This window comes from Melospiza melodia, chromosome Z, assembly GCF_035770615.1.
Source record: "Melospiza melodia melodia isolate bMelMel2 chromosome Z, bMelMel2.pri, whole genome shotgun sequence".
NCBI lineage: Eukaryota > Metazoa > Chordata > Aves > Passeriformes > Passerellidae > Melospiza > Melospiza melodia.
The window spans coordinates 29,478,017-29,493,220 of record NC_086226.1 but is presented as its reverse complement, the minus strand read 5'-3'; the positions used below and the strand labels follow the sequence as shown (position 1 = coordinate 29,493,220).

The 15,204-nt window shown below is 36.6% G+C and overlaps 1 protein-coding gene across 5 annotated transcripts in view; it reads right to left on the bottom strand.

The window, feature by feature from the left end:
• NNT (nicotinamide nucleotide transhydrogenase) overlaps window positions 1-15,204 on the bottom strand; it is a 42,675-nt gene that overhangs the window by 23,868 nt on the left and 3,603 nt on the right. For all 5 annotated transcript variants that reach the window (XM_063180804.1, XM_063180801.1, XM_063180802.1 and 2 more), the window contains exons 3-13: window positions 10,442-10,671; window positions 9,117-9,334; window positions 8,485-8,572; window positions 7,782-7,870; window positions 6,787-6,974; window positions 5,885-6,018; window positions 3,967-4,158; window positions 2,879-3,032; window positions 1,843-2,004; window positions 953-1,063; window positions 79-224 (exon numbers count right to left, since the gene is read on the bottom strand). In XM_063180804.1, the coding sequence (XP_063036874.1) occupies window positions 79-224; window positions 953-1,063; window positions 1,843-2,004; window positions 2,879-3,032; window positions 3,967-4,158; window positions 5,885-6,018; window positions 6,787-6,974; window positions 7,782-7,870; window positions 8,485-8,572; window positions 9,117-9,334; window positions 10,442-10,671 (1,712 nt within the window). The remainder of the gene's footprint in view (window positions 1-78; window positions 225-952; window positions 1,064-1,842; window positions 2,005-2,878; window positions 3,033-3,966; window positions 4,159-5,884; window positions 6,019-6,786; window positions 6,975-7,781; window positions 7,871-8,484; window positions 8,573-9,116; window positions 9,335-10,441; window positions 10,672-15,204) is intronic.

The following is a 15,204-nucleotide window of genomic DNA, read 5'->3' as shown; positions in this document are numbered from 1 at the left end:
ATCTACTCCTCCACAGAAGAGGCATGAAGAAACATAACACTGAGCACTGGGCTAAGAGCCATGAAGTTATCGTCTTACTTGTTCAATGTAATAGCCACTGCTGAGAGCAGCTGCATAGCCTCCTACAAATACACCACCAGGGAGCAGGTACAAGTAGTTGTACTCAGGAGGGTCTGTGGGACGTTTGAACATATCCAGCATTCTCTGTGTAACTAAAAAGCCACCTGGACAAAGTAAAGGAGCAATCTTAAAAAAATAAAATCTGAAATCAAGCACATGCCAAATTATAAGAGAAGTATTTAGTAATACCATATTACCACACGATTCAGCAACCAATAAAGCTAGCAACCTGGAAAACTACCAGGAAACAAAAGCATAATCAGTGTTAGATTTTGCTGTCTCTTTCAGCCTTTTCAGAAGAAAGAGGAATTGCTCTGGCTCCATACTCTACACTGACTGTAGGATACAGCTTCGTTTATGACTGCACTCTTTTCCCAACCTGCTCTAGTAAAAGCAGTATTTCTAAGTCACATTGCTTACTTTGTTGCCTTTTTATTATTGAAGCTGGGACTTATGAATCTCAAAGAAACAGAATTTTGTTCTATGCTGCTAGTATGCATTTCAAGTAGGAAAATTAATACCAGTAGAAATCCTCTACAACTACCCCCTTGGGTTACACAGGAAAAAATATTGTATATAATCACCAGCCAAATTTATGAAAGGAAAATGCACATTTAAATAATTCCTAAAAGAGGTTACTCCACAGGGTATGCAAAATATCTATAATAACTATTGTGAAAATTGAAGGGCTGATGGGTTTTTATTGATAAATGCTCTCAGAGTCTATTCTCAGACTAACATTTCTGGAATTATACAATTAAATAACTACAAGAAGTTTAAAAATTACCCTAGTACTTGAAGTTATCCTCAGGAGAAAACCTTACATTCATACCTGCAATATTGACTGAAGATATAAAGGTTGAAAGCACTGCTAGGCTTTGGGAAATGTCTTGAGGGAGATAGTGTCCTCCCATCAGTACCAGCCCACCAACTGCAGTCAGACCTATTTAGAAGAGATAAAAGCATTACTGGAAGAGGTTACTGTGTAATCATAAAAGGCACTACACCTATAGGAAATTTCCTTTCAACTGTTGGACAAATATCAGTCAACTCAAATTTTGACCCCTACTTCACACATTAATGCTTAAAAGAAGACTACCACAGTCTTTTTCAGGAATACAAACATGCTTCAGAAGAAAAAAAGAAAAAAAAAACAAGTAAATGAATGTAGTTTTGAAGAACAGTGCCCCAGGTGCAGAATTAGCCAAGTACGTGTTCAATAAAAGAAACTTTGTTTATAATAATCAAAGCAGATCCTTTACTTATGAGAATTATGAATTACTTATGAGAATTATGAATTTTATGGGTATTTTAGGAATGATTTTCTTTTTTCCCCCTCTCTCAAAACACATAGTTTTAGGAGATGAATGGAAGAATGCAAAAAATAGGAAAGATTAATTATTTTCAGGGCAATCTTTTGAAGAGATGGGAGAAAAGATGTGGTCTATGAAAGCACACCACATCACTCCAAATAAAACACACTTTTAAGCAAATAGGTCAAGTGTAAAAATTACCTCAGAAAATTAAAAGGATATCAAAAGGATAAATTAAAACATCACATTTGCCTTTCTTTTGAAAAAAACACACTCTCAGAACACATTGTTTCATGTTTCCTTGCTATTTATGAAAGTAAACTCAATCATGCACACCAGCACTAATTCAGGTAAAAGGAGTTGTGACTGCTTCAAGTAGAGAACAAGAGGCTGTGTGACAGCCACTTACCTGAGATAGCATTAGTCACAGACATAAGTGGGGAGTGCAGAGCAGGAGTCACACCCCACACTGTGTGGTACCCCACTATCCCAGAGAGGCCAAACGTTGTCACCATTTGTGTGAAAGCATCATTAGGTGCTACAATGCCCAGCCCTAACATACCAGCTAAACCTAGAAGAAAAGCACAGGAAAGCTCTGTAACTTTTCAATAACTTCTTACATTTAAACTGTATCAAACAGGAGCCTAGTACGGACACAAAAGCAAAATGGAGTTCTCTGCATGGACTGGTTTCAAAATCAGGGAGATAATTTTTTCAAATACACTACGTTCTTTCAGTGCTAATCTTTCCTTTGTAACAGAAAATAAAGCCATACATATAATCCACACATTTGTTACACATGGACACAATGCAGCAAAGATAGGTTTCTACACCAACACTGACTGAATCCTGTCACCCCCCTGTTCTGTAGGAAAAAACATAGAAGTCACAATTATGTTGAGATATTGCTTAGATGTATCAAAGCATATGCATGAAGAACAGGGATTAAAATTAAGACTACTGAATTCATTAATTACTTCATGCAAAAGTTCTGATACACTTTGTCAAAGCAAAGTCCTATTTCCAATACTTCAGTAGACTGTGGCCATTTAAGTCTCACACAATACAGTAAAATCTGAAGAAAGCAAAAGCCATTGAACTGATTCTGCTGCAAAGTTGGGGCACAGTCCCCAGCAGGAGTCCTTCCTGCTTTTTAAGCATTTTACTAATATTTAAGTAGAGTCAAACATACATATATGCAGAGAATCAGCACGTGTTGGAATGCCAAATACTTTTGGTATTTCACTTTTGGTAAAATTTCAGAAGTTTTATTTTCCCTCTCAAGCAATTCTTACACTATGCTGATTTTGCATCAGGATACACCAGACAATCAATTGCTCCCCAAATAGCTATTCAATTAAATGAGTTAGATGATGGGTCATTCAAAAGTATTAGTCAAATGAGAAGTACTCTACACTGGCTCTCCAGCTATGGAAGTTGCCTACCTGCTGTGTATATAGACGCAGTAGTCATGGTTTTTCTAAAAGGTGTAATAGTAGCTGCTTTTTCTGCTTCCAGCTCTGCTACAGTCTTCTGCTTCACTGGCGCTCCCTGAGGAATGTTTTTTGGTGGAGGTGCTGGGAAAATCACTTTGCCATCCTGACAAGAGATATTTACAGTTATGCCTAGCATGGAATATGCTTAGTACTTTTCTTCTCAATCCTGCAATTCAGGCAAGTGCTAGCATCCTACAGCCACACCCAGGAACAAGCTCTTTTTCTGCATCAGCAGAAGTTTGCAAGGCATGACCAAGTTAATCATAATGGTTTACACATTCTTCAGACAAGATTTGATATTAGTCCAAGAGTACCTGGTGAAGACACAGCACAAGGCTCCAGAGCAGAAACAAGAGAAAAGTAAAGAGATAAAGTTCCTTAAATGGAAAACACCTAGGCAAAATAAAACTAAGTCTTGGAAATAACAAAATCTGCTACAGATGTAAACTGTAATCACAGCCTTTCCAGACCTCAGATAGAAACCAAGGATGATATCCCACATTCTTTGTTAATCTTCAGGCCTCTGTGGAGCTATCAGCACTGAGCTGTACTCACCATTTCAATGACCTGGGAGAGCTGAAGTCTATGCCCTGAGTTTTTATTTTATTATTTTCTGATAAAGCTTCAATTATTTTGCATATTCTAGTTTCACCATTTTTTTCTCTTACTATAAATGGAACACTTTTTATTTTTTAAAGGGAAGAATGTTTTTCTGGAAGAATGTTTTGGTGTGGTAAAGCCTCAAATATGTTTTAAGTAGCTATGTTTTTATCACACAAAACACAAACTTTATCTTTTTTCCTATTTTTCATTGGTTAATACATTAGATTTAACCTTGACAAGAAGACAAGACTAAAAAGAAACAGGAATTTTCAGCTAAATAAACACACCATTACCCATATGCTCCACCAAGCCACCTCTGAAATCTGCTGACATGCAGTATCTCTAAACACATTTTGAAGAGACAGAAATTATAAATGATAGGTCTGTACTCACAAATTAAGACTAGAGTATTTATAGAGTATTTAGTGGCTCACCTTCATTACTACAGTTCCTCTGATAACATGATCCAGAGTCCCATAGTCGAAGTCATCTTTTGGATCAAAGTAGAAGTTCTCTTTGTCAGGACTAATAGCTTTCAGAAGTTTGATAATATTATTAGAATACAGGGTACTGGCCTGAGTAGCCATTCTGCTAGGCAGATCTGTGTACCCAATGTGTGTAACACCCTGAAAAAAATCCAAGTAAAATAATAAGGATTTGTACAATCTCTGAAAAAGCATCATCTCTTCCAGTATATCCTTCTAGAAATATCTATCCAAACTGTATCATTTATCTCGGTTTATAATCTCAACTAAACTGGTTACCTGCAGTTCTGACTCTACTACGTCAGGGACAGATCACTCACAATAGCTACAGAATCCAACATGATCAATTCCAAAACCTTAAACTCTATTAGCAACAAGACTTCACAGACAGGAAGACATTTTGGTGCAAGAGCTTGTCTTCTCCAAGTCCTACATTCTCTCAGAACCCAAATTCTTTAAGCAATCAGGTAACAGATTCATCCATCTAATGCTTGGCATCTTCTCAGTTTTTCTGGAAGGCAGGCACGGGAGACAAGTTTCTGTATACCACTGGAGTGAAGGGAGCTCCCTCAGAGCTGTGCAAGAAATATGTCTGAGTTCATATGGATGTAAAAATGTAGCCTAATATATCCTCACTGCTTAAAGAACTAATGAGAACTAAAGGATATCAGGCTTTAGGAAAGAATGGGAAGCTGAGGCTGGCATACACTCTGAGGTGTTCAAAAGCAGGCATGCGTCAAAACACTGCTCCCACAACTTACAGCTAAGACCCATCCTCTGGCTTCCTAATGCAATGCTCTGGCACAATCCTAATAGTTCTGCACTGCTCCTATTTTCCATAACACAGAGACAGTACACTAAATCCAGGGGTAATACTCCTCTGACTAAAAGTGTTCCATATAAACCCTTCATGCAAGTATCTGCTTACTTCTCTTCTACATTCTCTAGTTTCAGTTTTAAGCAATGACATCAAAAGCCCTAGAAAGCCACAAAGACAAGCGCAACATGTGATTCTTTGATATATACAAACAGATTTCTGCTTATGTCAACAACAACCATGGCAGCAGCATCCTACAGGCTTCCCAAATAAAGGCATTATATACTTGCATTACCAAATTACACCCTAGGAAATCTGCTACTATAAATCTCATCACCCAGATTTCTGTAATTGTTAGCAGACTTCACATAAGCATCAAAAACAAAACCCAAAAAGCAGAAAGACAAGTTCTCAACTGAGCAAATGAACACTGGAGCAAAACCAAAGTAATTCAGTCCAGACCAAAGGACTTTCTTTAAGGAACCAATTTATGCTACATCTACTTTGGGTTTCAAGTGCTTTGGATGCTCTACGGGCAACACTCACATTACGGAAGATAAAGAAAAGCAAAGTCAGCACCCTCCTGAAGCTGAAATAGTACTGAGTAAGCCAGAGACTTTGTACTGAAATAAACACTGAGAGTCTGAACCTGCTTAGCTTTGCCTGTGACAGGAAATGTTTATCTCCAGCCACGGGAGGTGATAAGCAAATCAAAGAACCTATCGCTACTGCTGTGTTTTTTAGCTAGACCAAGAAATAGATATCAAATCCTACCTTCAACTCAGAAGAGACAAACACTGGACTTGGAATTTTAAGTAGCAAGAATTCTGTAATATCCATTAACAACCAAATTAACACTATACAAAGGTGTTAGTTTCTTTAAAAATATTCAAATTGATCTATTTAAATAGTGACCAAATGCAAATCTAAAGGATTACTTGAGCCCAAAGCAGCTGAAAGACTGTTGAAAATCCAGCTGCTTATTTTCAGCATACAATTTACATTTTTGTCCAGGTGAACTGAGAATGAACTGCAGATTAAAATGCTCACCTTATGAACATACATTTCCCCAGGCTTTGTAGTCTCAATATTTCCTCCTGCTTCTGCAGCTAAATCCACAACAACTGAACCTTCCTTCATAGATTCAATCATATCTTTCTTAAACAAGACTGGAGCTTTTTTGCCTGACAAAACAAGGCATAGCAAGTTAAACGCAAAATACAGCTTTCTATCTGTTGAGCTTAGGAGATGACTTCTCCTCTTTGCTCTATATATAAGCTTTAATTTTGTAAGCAAAATTTTCAAGTATTTGGTACCTAGGATAAAAAAACACATAAAAGTTTTTTTTAGAAAGACAGAAGAAATGCTAGAACATTCTGCTCCAAAAGCATACAGGAAAGTTATGCATGGTAGTCTACCAAAGATAAGTTCAATTCTGCCAGCAAACTGACAGTCCAATCTCACAATTTCAGTCATAACAAAAAAAGTTAAAAAAAAAAAAAGAGCCATCACATTGCCAGCTAGTAAAATAGAGACATTGTGCAACACAAAGCACTAAAATCTAAGCTCTACCTTACTGTGTTTCTATTACAAAGGACAATTCCATTTCAATCAGACTTGTTTCAGTGCACAAGTTGTATAGCAGAAGTAGTCATGTAGTTGTGATGCAATAGATATGCAAGAGAATTATATATTCTCACTTTATTACTAAATACTCCTTTTTTAGTAAGAAAAACATGACAATATTTGATTCATACTGATCATCCATGAAAACAAAAGTTGTTTAAAAAAAAAGGACATACTTTAAAACCAGGCCTTTATCACAGAAGCATAAAGGTGAACATTCACACAGACATAATTCATTATCTCCTCTGTCTTTATGCAGACGCAACTTCAAAATACAACCATTTACCTAGAAGAATGAAAATTTTCATTTTCCACATCAAGCATACCTGGAATAAGTGCTGTAGTGATGATAATGTCAACATCTTGGCACTGTTTGGTAAAGAGTTTCATTTCAGCTTCAATAAATTCTTTGGACATTTCTTTAGCATAACCACCTTGTCCCTCTCCAGATTCCTTTACGTCTACTTCCAACGGCTCAGCACCAAGAGACTTGAACTGTTCCAGGGCTGCAGCTCTAGAAAAAGAAAATTTTAGTTGACAGAAAAACCACTACTTTACAAATACATCATGACCAGTGACTTAAGTAGCAATCTTCAGACAAGTGATGATGTAAAACTTATTTTAGTATTAAGGAGACCATAACAAAAGTCCTCAGCTTTCTGTATTCAGTGCAAAAAATAATTGCACTGATAAATTCAGGTTCCAGTCAGACTTGAATAAGGAATGAAGGTAGCCTATGGTTTCCTATACAGTCAGCAGAGTTGCTTCAAGAAAAACCTCAAAGCTGAGGCTCTGCTGATTAACTCTCCTCATGCATTTCTGTTGTCATGACTTGGTAAATCTACAGCCCAAACAAAGGTGCCAAAAATGGGAGATAAGCACAGAATCCATGACCTTGTCTTTAAACTGTGAGATGAGAAGTATAAGTAAATCTTATTTTCACAGGGAAAATTACCAGGGGGTGGGTGTTTGAAGTTGTGGCTTGCCAATATTCTGTAATTTATTTCGCATCATATGACATCACATTAAAGAGACTAAATTTCAGTGTTAGGTGAACAGTGACAACATCAGAGAATTAAACATAAATGTTCTTGAATCTAAAGATAAAAGTATCGAGAGTACTTAAGAAGGGAATTAAAGTAAAAATGGAAAAGTTTTAGACAGATTTCAAAATAAAACATAAAGGACTAATAATGGCATAAAAATAGTAGGAAGTGAATTACGACTCAGTGTAGTACAAATTATTTCACTCTAATACAGCCATAAACAATTTAATCTTCAAGTAATTTCAAATTGTTTATTACAATTTTCACACCCTTACCTAGTATCAAATCCACGAACCACTGCACCCATCGATTTTGCCGCTCCTGCAGAAGCCAGGCCAGCAACCCCTCCTCCAATGATCAGCACCTAAAATTATAAATCTCATTAACCAGCCATTTAAACTAGATACTTTATGATAAAACCAAATTTAATTGGGCAGAGTTGCCCCATATATCCAACAGTTTAAAAGCTGTAACTCCTAATTACACATACCTAAGAGGCAACTCTTCTGTAGCTAGTAGTTTCTCTAAGTAAACATAGGTTTTCTCCTTGATATTTTCCTTTTTTCCTTCCCTAATTCTAATTTCATTTCATTTCAATCCAATCTACCTGTAATTGCAATCAAGTAAATCTTTCCATTGCACTCCCCAATGCACAAGAAATACCAGTCTCTGAATTTTTTTAACTGCTTTCTTACCTTCTCATACTTTGAAAAAAAATTAATCCAACCCCTTATAGCTAATCTGATGTTTAAAACTAGGCAAGCTTAAATAAAATTCAAATTATTCTATTATTCCCAAAACAAAACCAGAGCAGATGTGAACAAAAAGTGGTATGAGAACAAATTACAGTGATTTCTGAAGTCTCTAGAAACAGCCCAAAGGCAGGAAAAAAGCCTTTTAACATAGTTTCCGCAACAGCTACCTTTGCTCAGAAATTCACATTTTCTTTTGCCACAATGTTTGTTTAATGACACATACCTTTGCTGGAGGAACTTTGCCAGCAGCTGTGATTTGACCCGTGAAAAATCGACCGAAGTGATTTGCTGCCAGGACCACAGCCTTGTAACTGTCAATCAAGGACGAACACATATCAGTGTTTTCTCAGATTCAGTAAATTCCATTCATTATATCAATCTAAAAGATGAATATTTGACCACAGTATATGTGTAGGATAAAGCAAGCTTAGTATTTTATCATTGAACACAAGCTCAATAGTCTTTATCCATACTTCTATGGAGACGTCTGACAATATTTGATCTTTTGTTTGTAACTGCCATGGCAATTGCATTCACACTGAGTGTTCTTTGGGTTAGTTAGCTCCTAACAATACCAGATCCCCATGACAGACAATCTGTATTCAAGATAACTTAGTTCAGAGCAAAAAGGTGCTAGACAAAACAGTCAAGGAATTAGAAGAATTGTATTCAGTTTTGTTTATTTTAAAAGCATTGCTCTGATCTGCTATAAAGCTAACCATAAAAAACTTTAACACTACCCAGCTTGAAACAGCTCTGCATGAAAACAGAGATGTAGAATCATTTTAGATATACCTAATATCAAAGCACATGACTTTAATCCAGCTATACTTAAAGAAGCAAAAAAAATCATACCCAGCAATGTTGGCCATGGAGCTAAGTGCATCATATCCCTGAGCAATGGTGACCCGTGGAACCTGATCCATAGCCAAGACAGTAGCTTTTTTTTCTGCAAGTTTTTTCAGGAGGTCTGGATTTTGTGCTGGGTAGATAAAACTAATCAGGGTTGCTGCTGTCTTGAAAAGATCTGCCTCATGTACACCTAGAGATGAGTTATATATAGGACCTCTCACCTGAAAAAGACAGAAGTTTCTAAGTTAATCAGAGGAAAAAAATCAGAACACATTCACTTACTTTCTCTCAGGTTGTAGTCTGTCCATTCCCATCCAAAAAGTACAGAAAGAAGAAAGTACATCAAAGGCGATTTACACAACTGAACTGAGTAACTGCACTTATCAGCTGCAGTCCACATCATGGAATTGGCTCTAGGTGGATTGGTGACAGGGCAAACAGGGCAAACACCTCATCAGCACACACCTTCACAAAGGTCTGATGACCTTTAACTGGCAGTCGCTTTTGTTACAATCAGCTACCCCCAAACCCACTATTTTTAAGCACAATGACTATGCAACAGACATGACAATTAAGCTCTACAAACTAAGAATCACTAATAAGGTTGCAGTGCACGACTACATACAGGGAATTTCATGCCAGATGTCCAGCAAACACTCATCTTCATCTATATTCACTTCTGAGTTTCTCACTTTTCTCCAAACAGAAACCTACTTAAAAGCACTGTTCATAAAGCAGCTCACAGAAATTCAATGTTCAATGCTGATGGGATAATTTTAAACAGAGCAACTGAAGGAAGCCTCAATAAGGCAAAGGTATTTTTTCTCTTTTTTTCCCTTCAAGACTCTGCACAACCTAAGACCTTTCAAGTAAGATTGCTTTTAGTTCTTTTCTCAAATTTTTAAACACATCTTTGCTGTAAATGAGAAGTTACACAATCATATTTTCTAAGTCACAAACAGCACTATTTAAAAAGTAACTAGAGGTATATGTTACCAATTTTGGACAAAAGATTTCTTAGAGCAGGGATCTCATCTGACTAGATTCCAGAACTAGTCTACCTCACTCTAGAATACAACTCTTAGGTAGTTAAAAACTTGCTAGAGATATTATCCACATTTTTTTCAACACAGTCATTTACTTTTTTTTTTTAGTGTAGATGCATGCCTGAGCTATTAAAAAAACCCCAAAGCTTGAATCAGAACTCAAAATGGAAAACACTAATTTAAATTACCTTACCTACTGAATTTTCCACAGATTATCAGAAAAATTACTTATACATTTCTCCAAAAACAATGTAATAGGAAATATACTAATAAAGTAATTACTTTCACAACCAAATCAGAAGCCAAGACTTCCTTGGTCCCCTGGATCTTTGCTCCGACTTCTCTGTAATGGTCATCAGAAAATTTAGAACCTTCTCCAGCACCAGATTCCACCACAACATTGAAGCCTTGCTTAACCAAGGCTTGAACTCCAGCCGGTGACAGAGCCACTCTCTTCTCATTCTCAAATATCTCCTTGGGGACACCCACAGTCAGTTGTTTATATGGAATTCCTGTAAGAGTGGCAGATAAGACAGCATTAGTTGTACTAAACATTAATTAACTGGTATAAGGGACACTCTTCAATGTTGTACAGACACATGCAAACACATGTCACAGTTAGCAATTCTCTCTCTTGAGGAAGAAGCAGAATGCTATTTTCTAGGAACATCATTTACATTTCCTTAAATTACAACATCTTCCTAGAGATCCTTGTTTTCTCAGCGATCAGCAGGTGAACACAATGAGCCACACAAGCAGTAACAAGTGTTTGGTCCAGTTCATACTCATTGTCGTTTACACAGCTCTGATTGTGTAACTGGCATTATGATTTACACAATACCTGGTGTACTGGTGATAACACATGCTGCCTCAGGCCAGAATTGAAATCGCTTTCTAGACACTTCCAGGTTATTGTGAAGAAAGAAATGAGCTTGAACAGTGGAACTGCATTTTAACTGAATATGTTTGTAACGCATATCAAATTATGCCAAATTATTGAATGTAACATACTTACCACAAAGGACACTGAAAGGTATAACTATATAACTACATCAATAAGGTACTCTAAAAGTTGCCACAGAAATGAGAAATGTGAATTCAGAAGTAGTTGAAGAATAAATGAATATCCAGCTACTAGTTTCTACAAAGTATTTATCATCTAAGTTATTTACTTGTCTTAACTTGTTCACAGCTCCACTAAGTAACACCAGGAAACTGCTGAAGCTGAAATTTATGTTTTAGTTAAAGTTTTCAAATTACAAACATCTTACTTAATTCGAGTACAGTTTGGGGGCTTTCAGTCTTGTATCTGAGAGATAAACTTCTCTGATCCAAACAAGTGTTTAAATACATTATTTATGAATACACAGGCTCAAGTAGAATAATCACACATAAAACTATTACATTACTTTAATTACACTGACAGCATGCAGTCCAACATATAGGCTGAATCCCGTACTAGCTTTCACTTACATCTATCCAGAATTTAAACCTGGATTGTGACATTACTATGCAAGACATTTACACCACATGAATATTAATAAACTATAATTTGCGCAATCTAAGCAGTCACTCATATTAATGATCAAGCAACAGCAACAACAAAACCCACCAAAGAAACCACAAACCTAAAAAAAGGGAGAAAGTGGATGAGCAGATTGTTTAAAATTACATATCTCTTTTTAAATTGTCCAACAGTACTGTGTATTGTGCTACAAAAAATTGTACGAAGCAAAGAATGCAAATTTTAGGAAGGCCTCCTTATGACTTTCAGATAGAAACAAGTAAAAAAAAGCTAAAAACACACTACAATATATGAGCTTTGAGGAACTAGATTTAGATTTAAAATACCAAAATAAATTATCTGTGAAATTGAACGTGGATTACAATGTGCCTAAAGTTGGCAATTTGAAAATGTTTTTGGTTAGAAATTTTCAAGCTACTGTCAACTTACTATGTTCTGAAAAACCAGTACAGAGCTGCTAAGAACTGGTACTTAAATACCTATTTCTCAGCCTACTAACACACTAATAAAAATACTAACACATCCAACAAGACAGAATGACAGCTCACCAGACAAAGACGTTCATTACTTCTAATTGCTGCACCAGGGGAGGTTTTACTGAACCACAGGAAGTTCAAGTTGGACATTAGAAAGAACTTCTTCGCTGAAAGGATGGTTAAGCACTGGAATGGGTTGCTAAAGGGAAGTGGTCAAGCCACCATCCCTGGAGGTGCTCAGGAAACGACTGGATGTAGCACTTAGCGCTATGGCTTACTTGACAAGGTGGTGTTCAGTCTAAGGTTGGACTTGATCTTAGAGGTCTTCTCCAACCTTAAAGATTCTACGATTCAAATTACTTCTACTTTTTTTTTTAATCTTTGCCTTTGAAATCTCACTAATAAAATGGTAACAAATAATTTAAAGATAGAAGTGTTGTGATGTTTTATATGTTGCAGAACATCTGAAATATTTTAATCACAAGACAACACTCAGATTCAGAAACACATACATTCATAGAACATAAAGCCAAAACAGAAGCAAGAATGCACATCCAAAATAACAGATCCACAAAGGTAACAGAGCTTTGCAATGATTTGTTCCACCAGCATACACCAAATCTAAGCATCACCGTGCAACTCAGGCCATACCCACCACAGCAGCACTAACCACTTGTTACCAGCTGTGGTAACTGTTGCTGTCACTCAAATTACTCTTGTCATTTGAAGAGACTTTTCTCCTCATCTCTTCTAATTACTACACAATAAAGTACTGCTTCTGATTTTCACTAAATCAGCTTGGTGGAAATGAGCTCTCGTCTTTTTAGAAGCAGGAATGAAACCTAGAAGATTGAAATTTGTTAGGATAACAGAGACCAACCAGAATTTCAGAGAGGAAGCAGCTCTAGGGTAGGATAGGATAGGATGCAAAACACTTTTCAAAAAGCGCTGAGAGAAGTTAAGAACTAAAGTCCTACTTTCCCTTTCTCGTTTTGGAAGTTTGTGTAGCACAAGAAAGCCAAAGGGGAGGAAAGGAAGGGGAAAACATGGGGGAAAATAGGGGAAGGAATAAATTATAGCACAAAGGAAATAGATAACTGCAAATTTAAAGGTACGAAGACATTTGACTAAAGCTTTTATTTTTCTCAAGCAAATCTTCTATAGCTCCTAAGGTTCAAATGACAACAGACGCTTCTAATTTCCTTTTGCTCATCTGCTTCTGTGTGGAGTATCAGAATAGAAGAGTAAATGGCTAGGAGTAAAAGGACAGAAATATACATTCACTAGATGCCAGATATGTTTCCTCATTCCACTTCCTTCTTTATTGGTACATCTTGCATGCAATAAAAATAAGTACAACTTTTTCAGATAGAAAGTATTTGCACCTTATTTAGTAAACAGAATGACCACAGACCAGCACTGAGGAACATGCCCTTCTCAGAGTTTTATGAGCTCAAATCCAAGATAAATATCCAACAAGTCTCGTTTGCCTACCTACCTTTCTTCTCTATCCCACTACCAGAACTCCAGCAATCCATAAATATAAAAGCAAATGAATACATAAGCAAACTGTCAGTTTGCCAGCTTTTAGCTAGAGTAGGTATCGGACATTTTTCAAGTACACTGCCCCGAGCCTCCACGATTCAGCACTAAAATGGAGCAGATATCTACAGCTCAAAAACCAAGATCTATCTTAAAACTGCAGTACAGGTCTTGGGAAGAAAGGGTTAAAAAGTGGAACACTGGCACAGAGGATTGCAAAGCTCCCTTTCAGCTGGATATAACTCTTGATAAGCCTATGTGAACAGCAGGTCTGTGATGATTTACTGGTGCCAGTGTCCCTGCCTTCTTTCCTCTGCCCAGGTGCTGCTTCAGCAATACCCTGTTAGCAAAGTAATGGAAATAAATTATAAATTTACCCTTTGGATTCTAGACATGACTTTATGGCTGTCCCACCTGCCTGTCTGTGCTGACATACACAACAGCGTATGATCAATATTTGAGCTGGAAGAAGCTTTGTGATTAACACAGATTCGGTTTGTTGGTTTTGGATTCAGCAATTTCATCAAAGTCAATAGTTTTGAAAGGTTGAAAACTAGGGTTATAAACTTAGGACCTTGATTTAGTTTTTATTTTGAGGAAGCCCATCTGCTATCCCTGTCAGGGGTTCAAAGTCACGTCAGAATGTGAAGCCTACAAATTGTCTCTCTAATCCTTCATGTCAGGTAATCTCTTTAAGTACTGCCTTGAGTATGTTTTAGTGCTGCTTTACGACATCATGGACATCTTCCAAATACTGAGTGATATTACATACCTGGAGCACCTTTTTGACTCATTAAGTTTTTAAATATATTGAGTAGAAGATACGCAGTACTTAGATTCTCCCACTATCAGAAGTAGAATCATTACATTTTACAGGTCTTGGAATATACATTCCAGTGAAATGCTCTGGCATATACATAACTTAGAACTTCAAAAAACTAGCAAGAAGCCACTCTCTCATTCCCTTACTACAATCCTAACTGTAATGCAGACATTGTCAAACTTCAAGTAAACATAAGTAACCATTCAAGTAAAATAACTGTGACTTTCTCCACGTAACTTCTATCGACAAGAATCTTAGAGAAGATTATAAGACAAAACTATAGCAGGAAATACAGTCTTTTGATCTCCTTAACCTGACTTTGGAAATTAGTCTGCAACAAAACAGGATCAACCAATAGAATGTGACTTAGGGAAAAGATAAAGGAGAGGTTTTGACTATATGCCACATGTTCTGGGATTGAAAACAGGATGCCTATTTTTAGTGTTACTCTAATAACCTTTAAACAAACCATCTCACCTGTCCTGGAGATGAGGACATATTCCGAAGAACAGCAATATGACGTTGGCAAAAAGAAAAAAAACGATACAGAAGATTAAACGAACACCTGATCCCTCCTATTACATAAATAAGGATTTTTTTTAAAAAGGGAAATTAAAGGAGAATATTTCTTTGTTTATAAATAAAATAAAGCTTACCTAGAGAACTAATTAAAAATTAA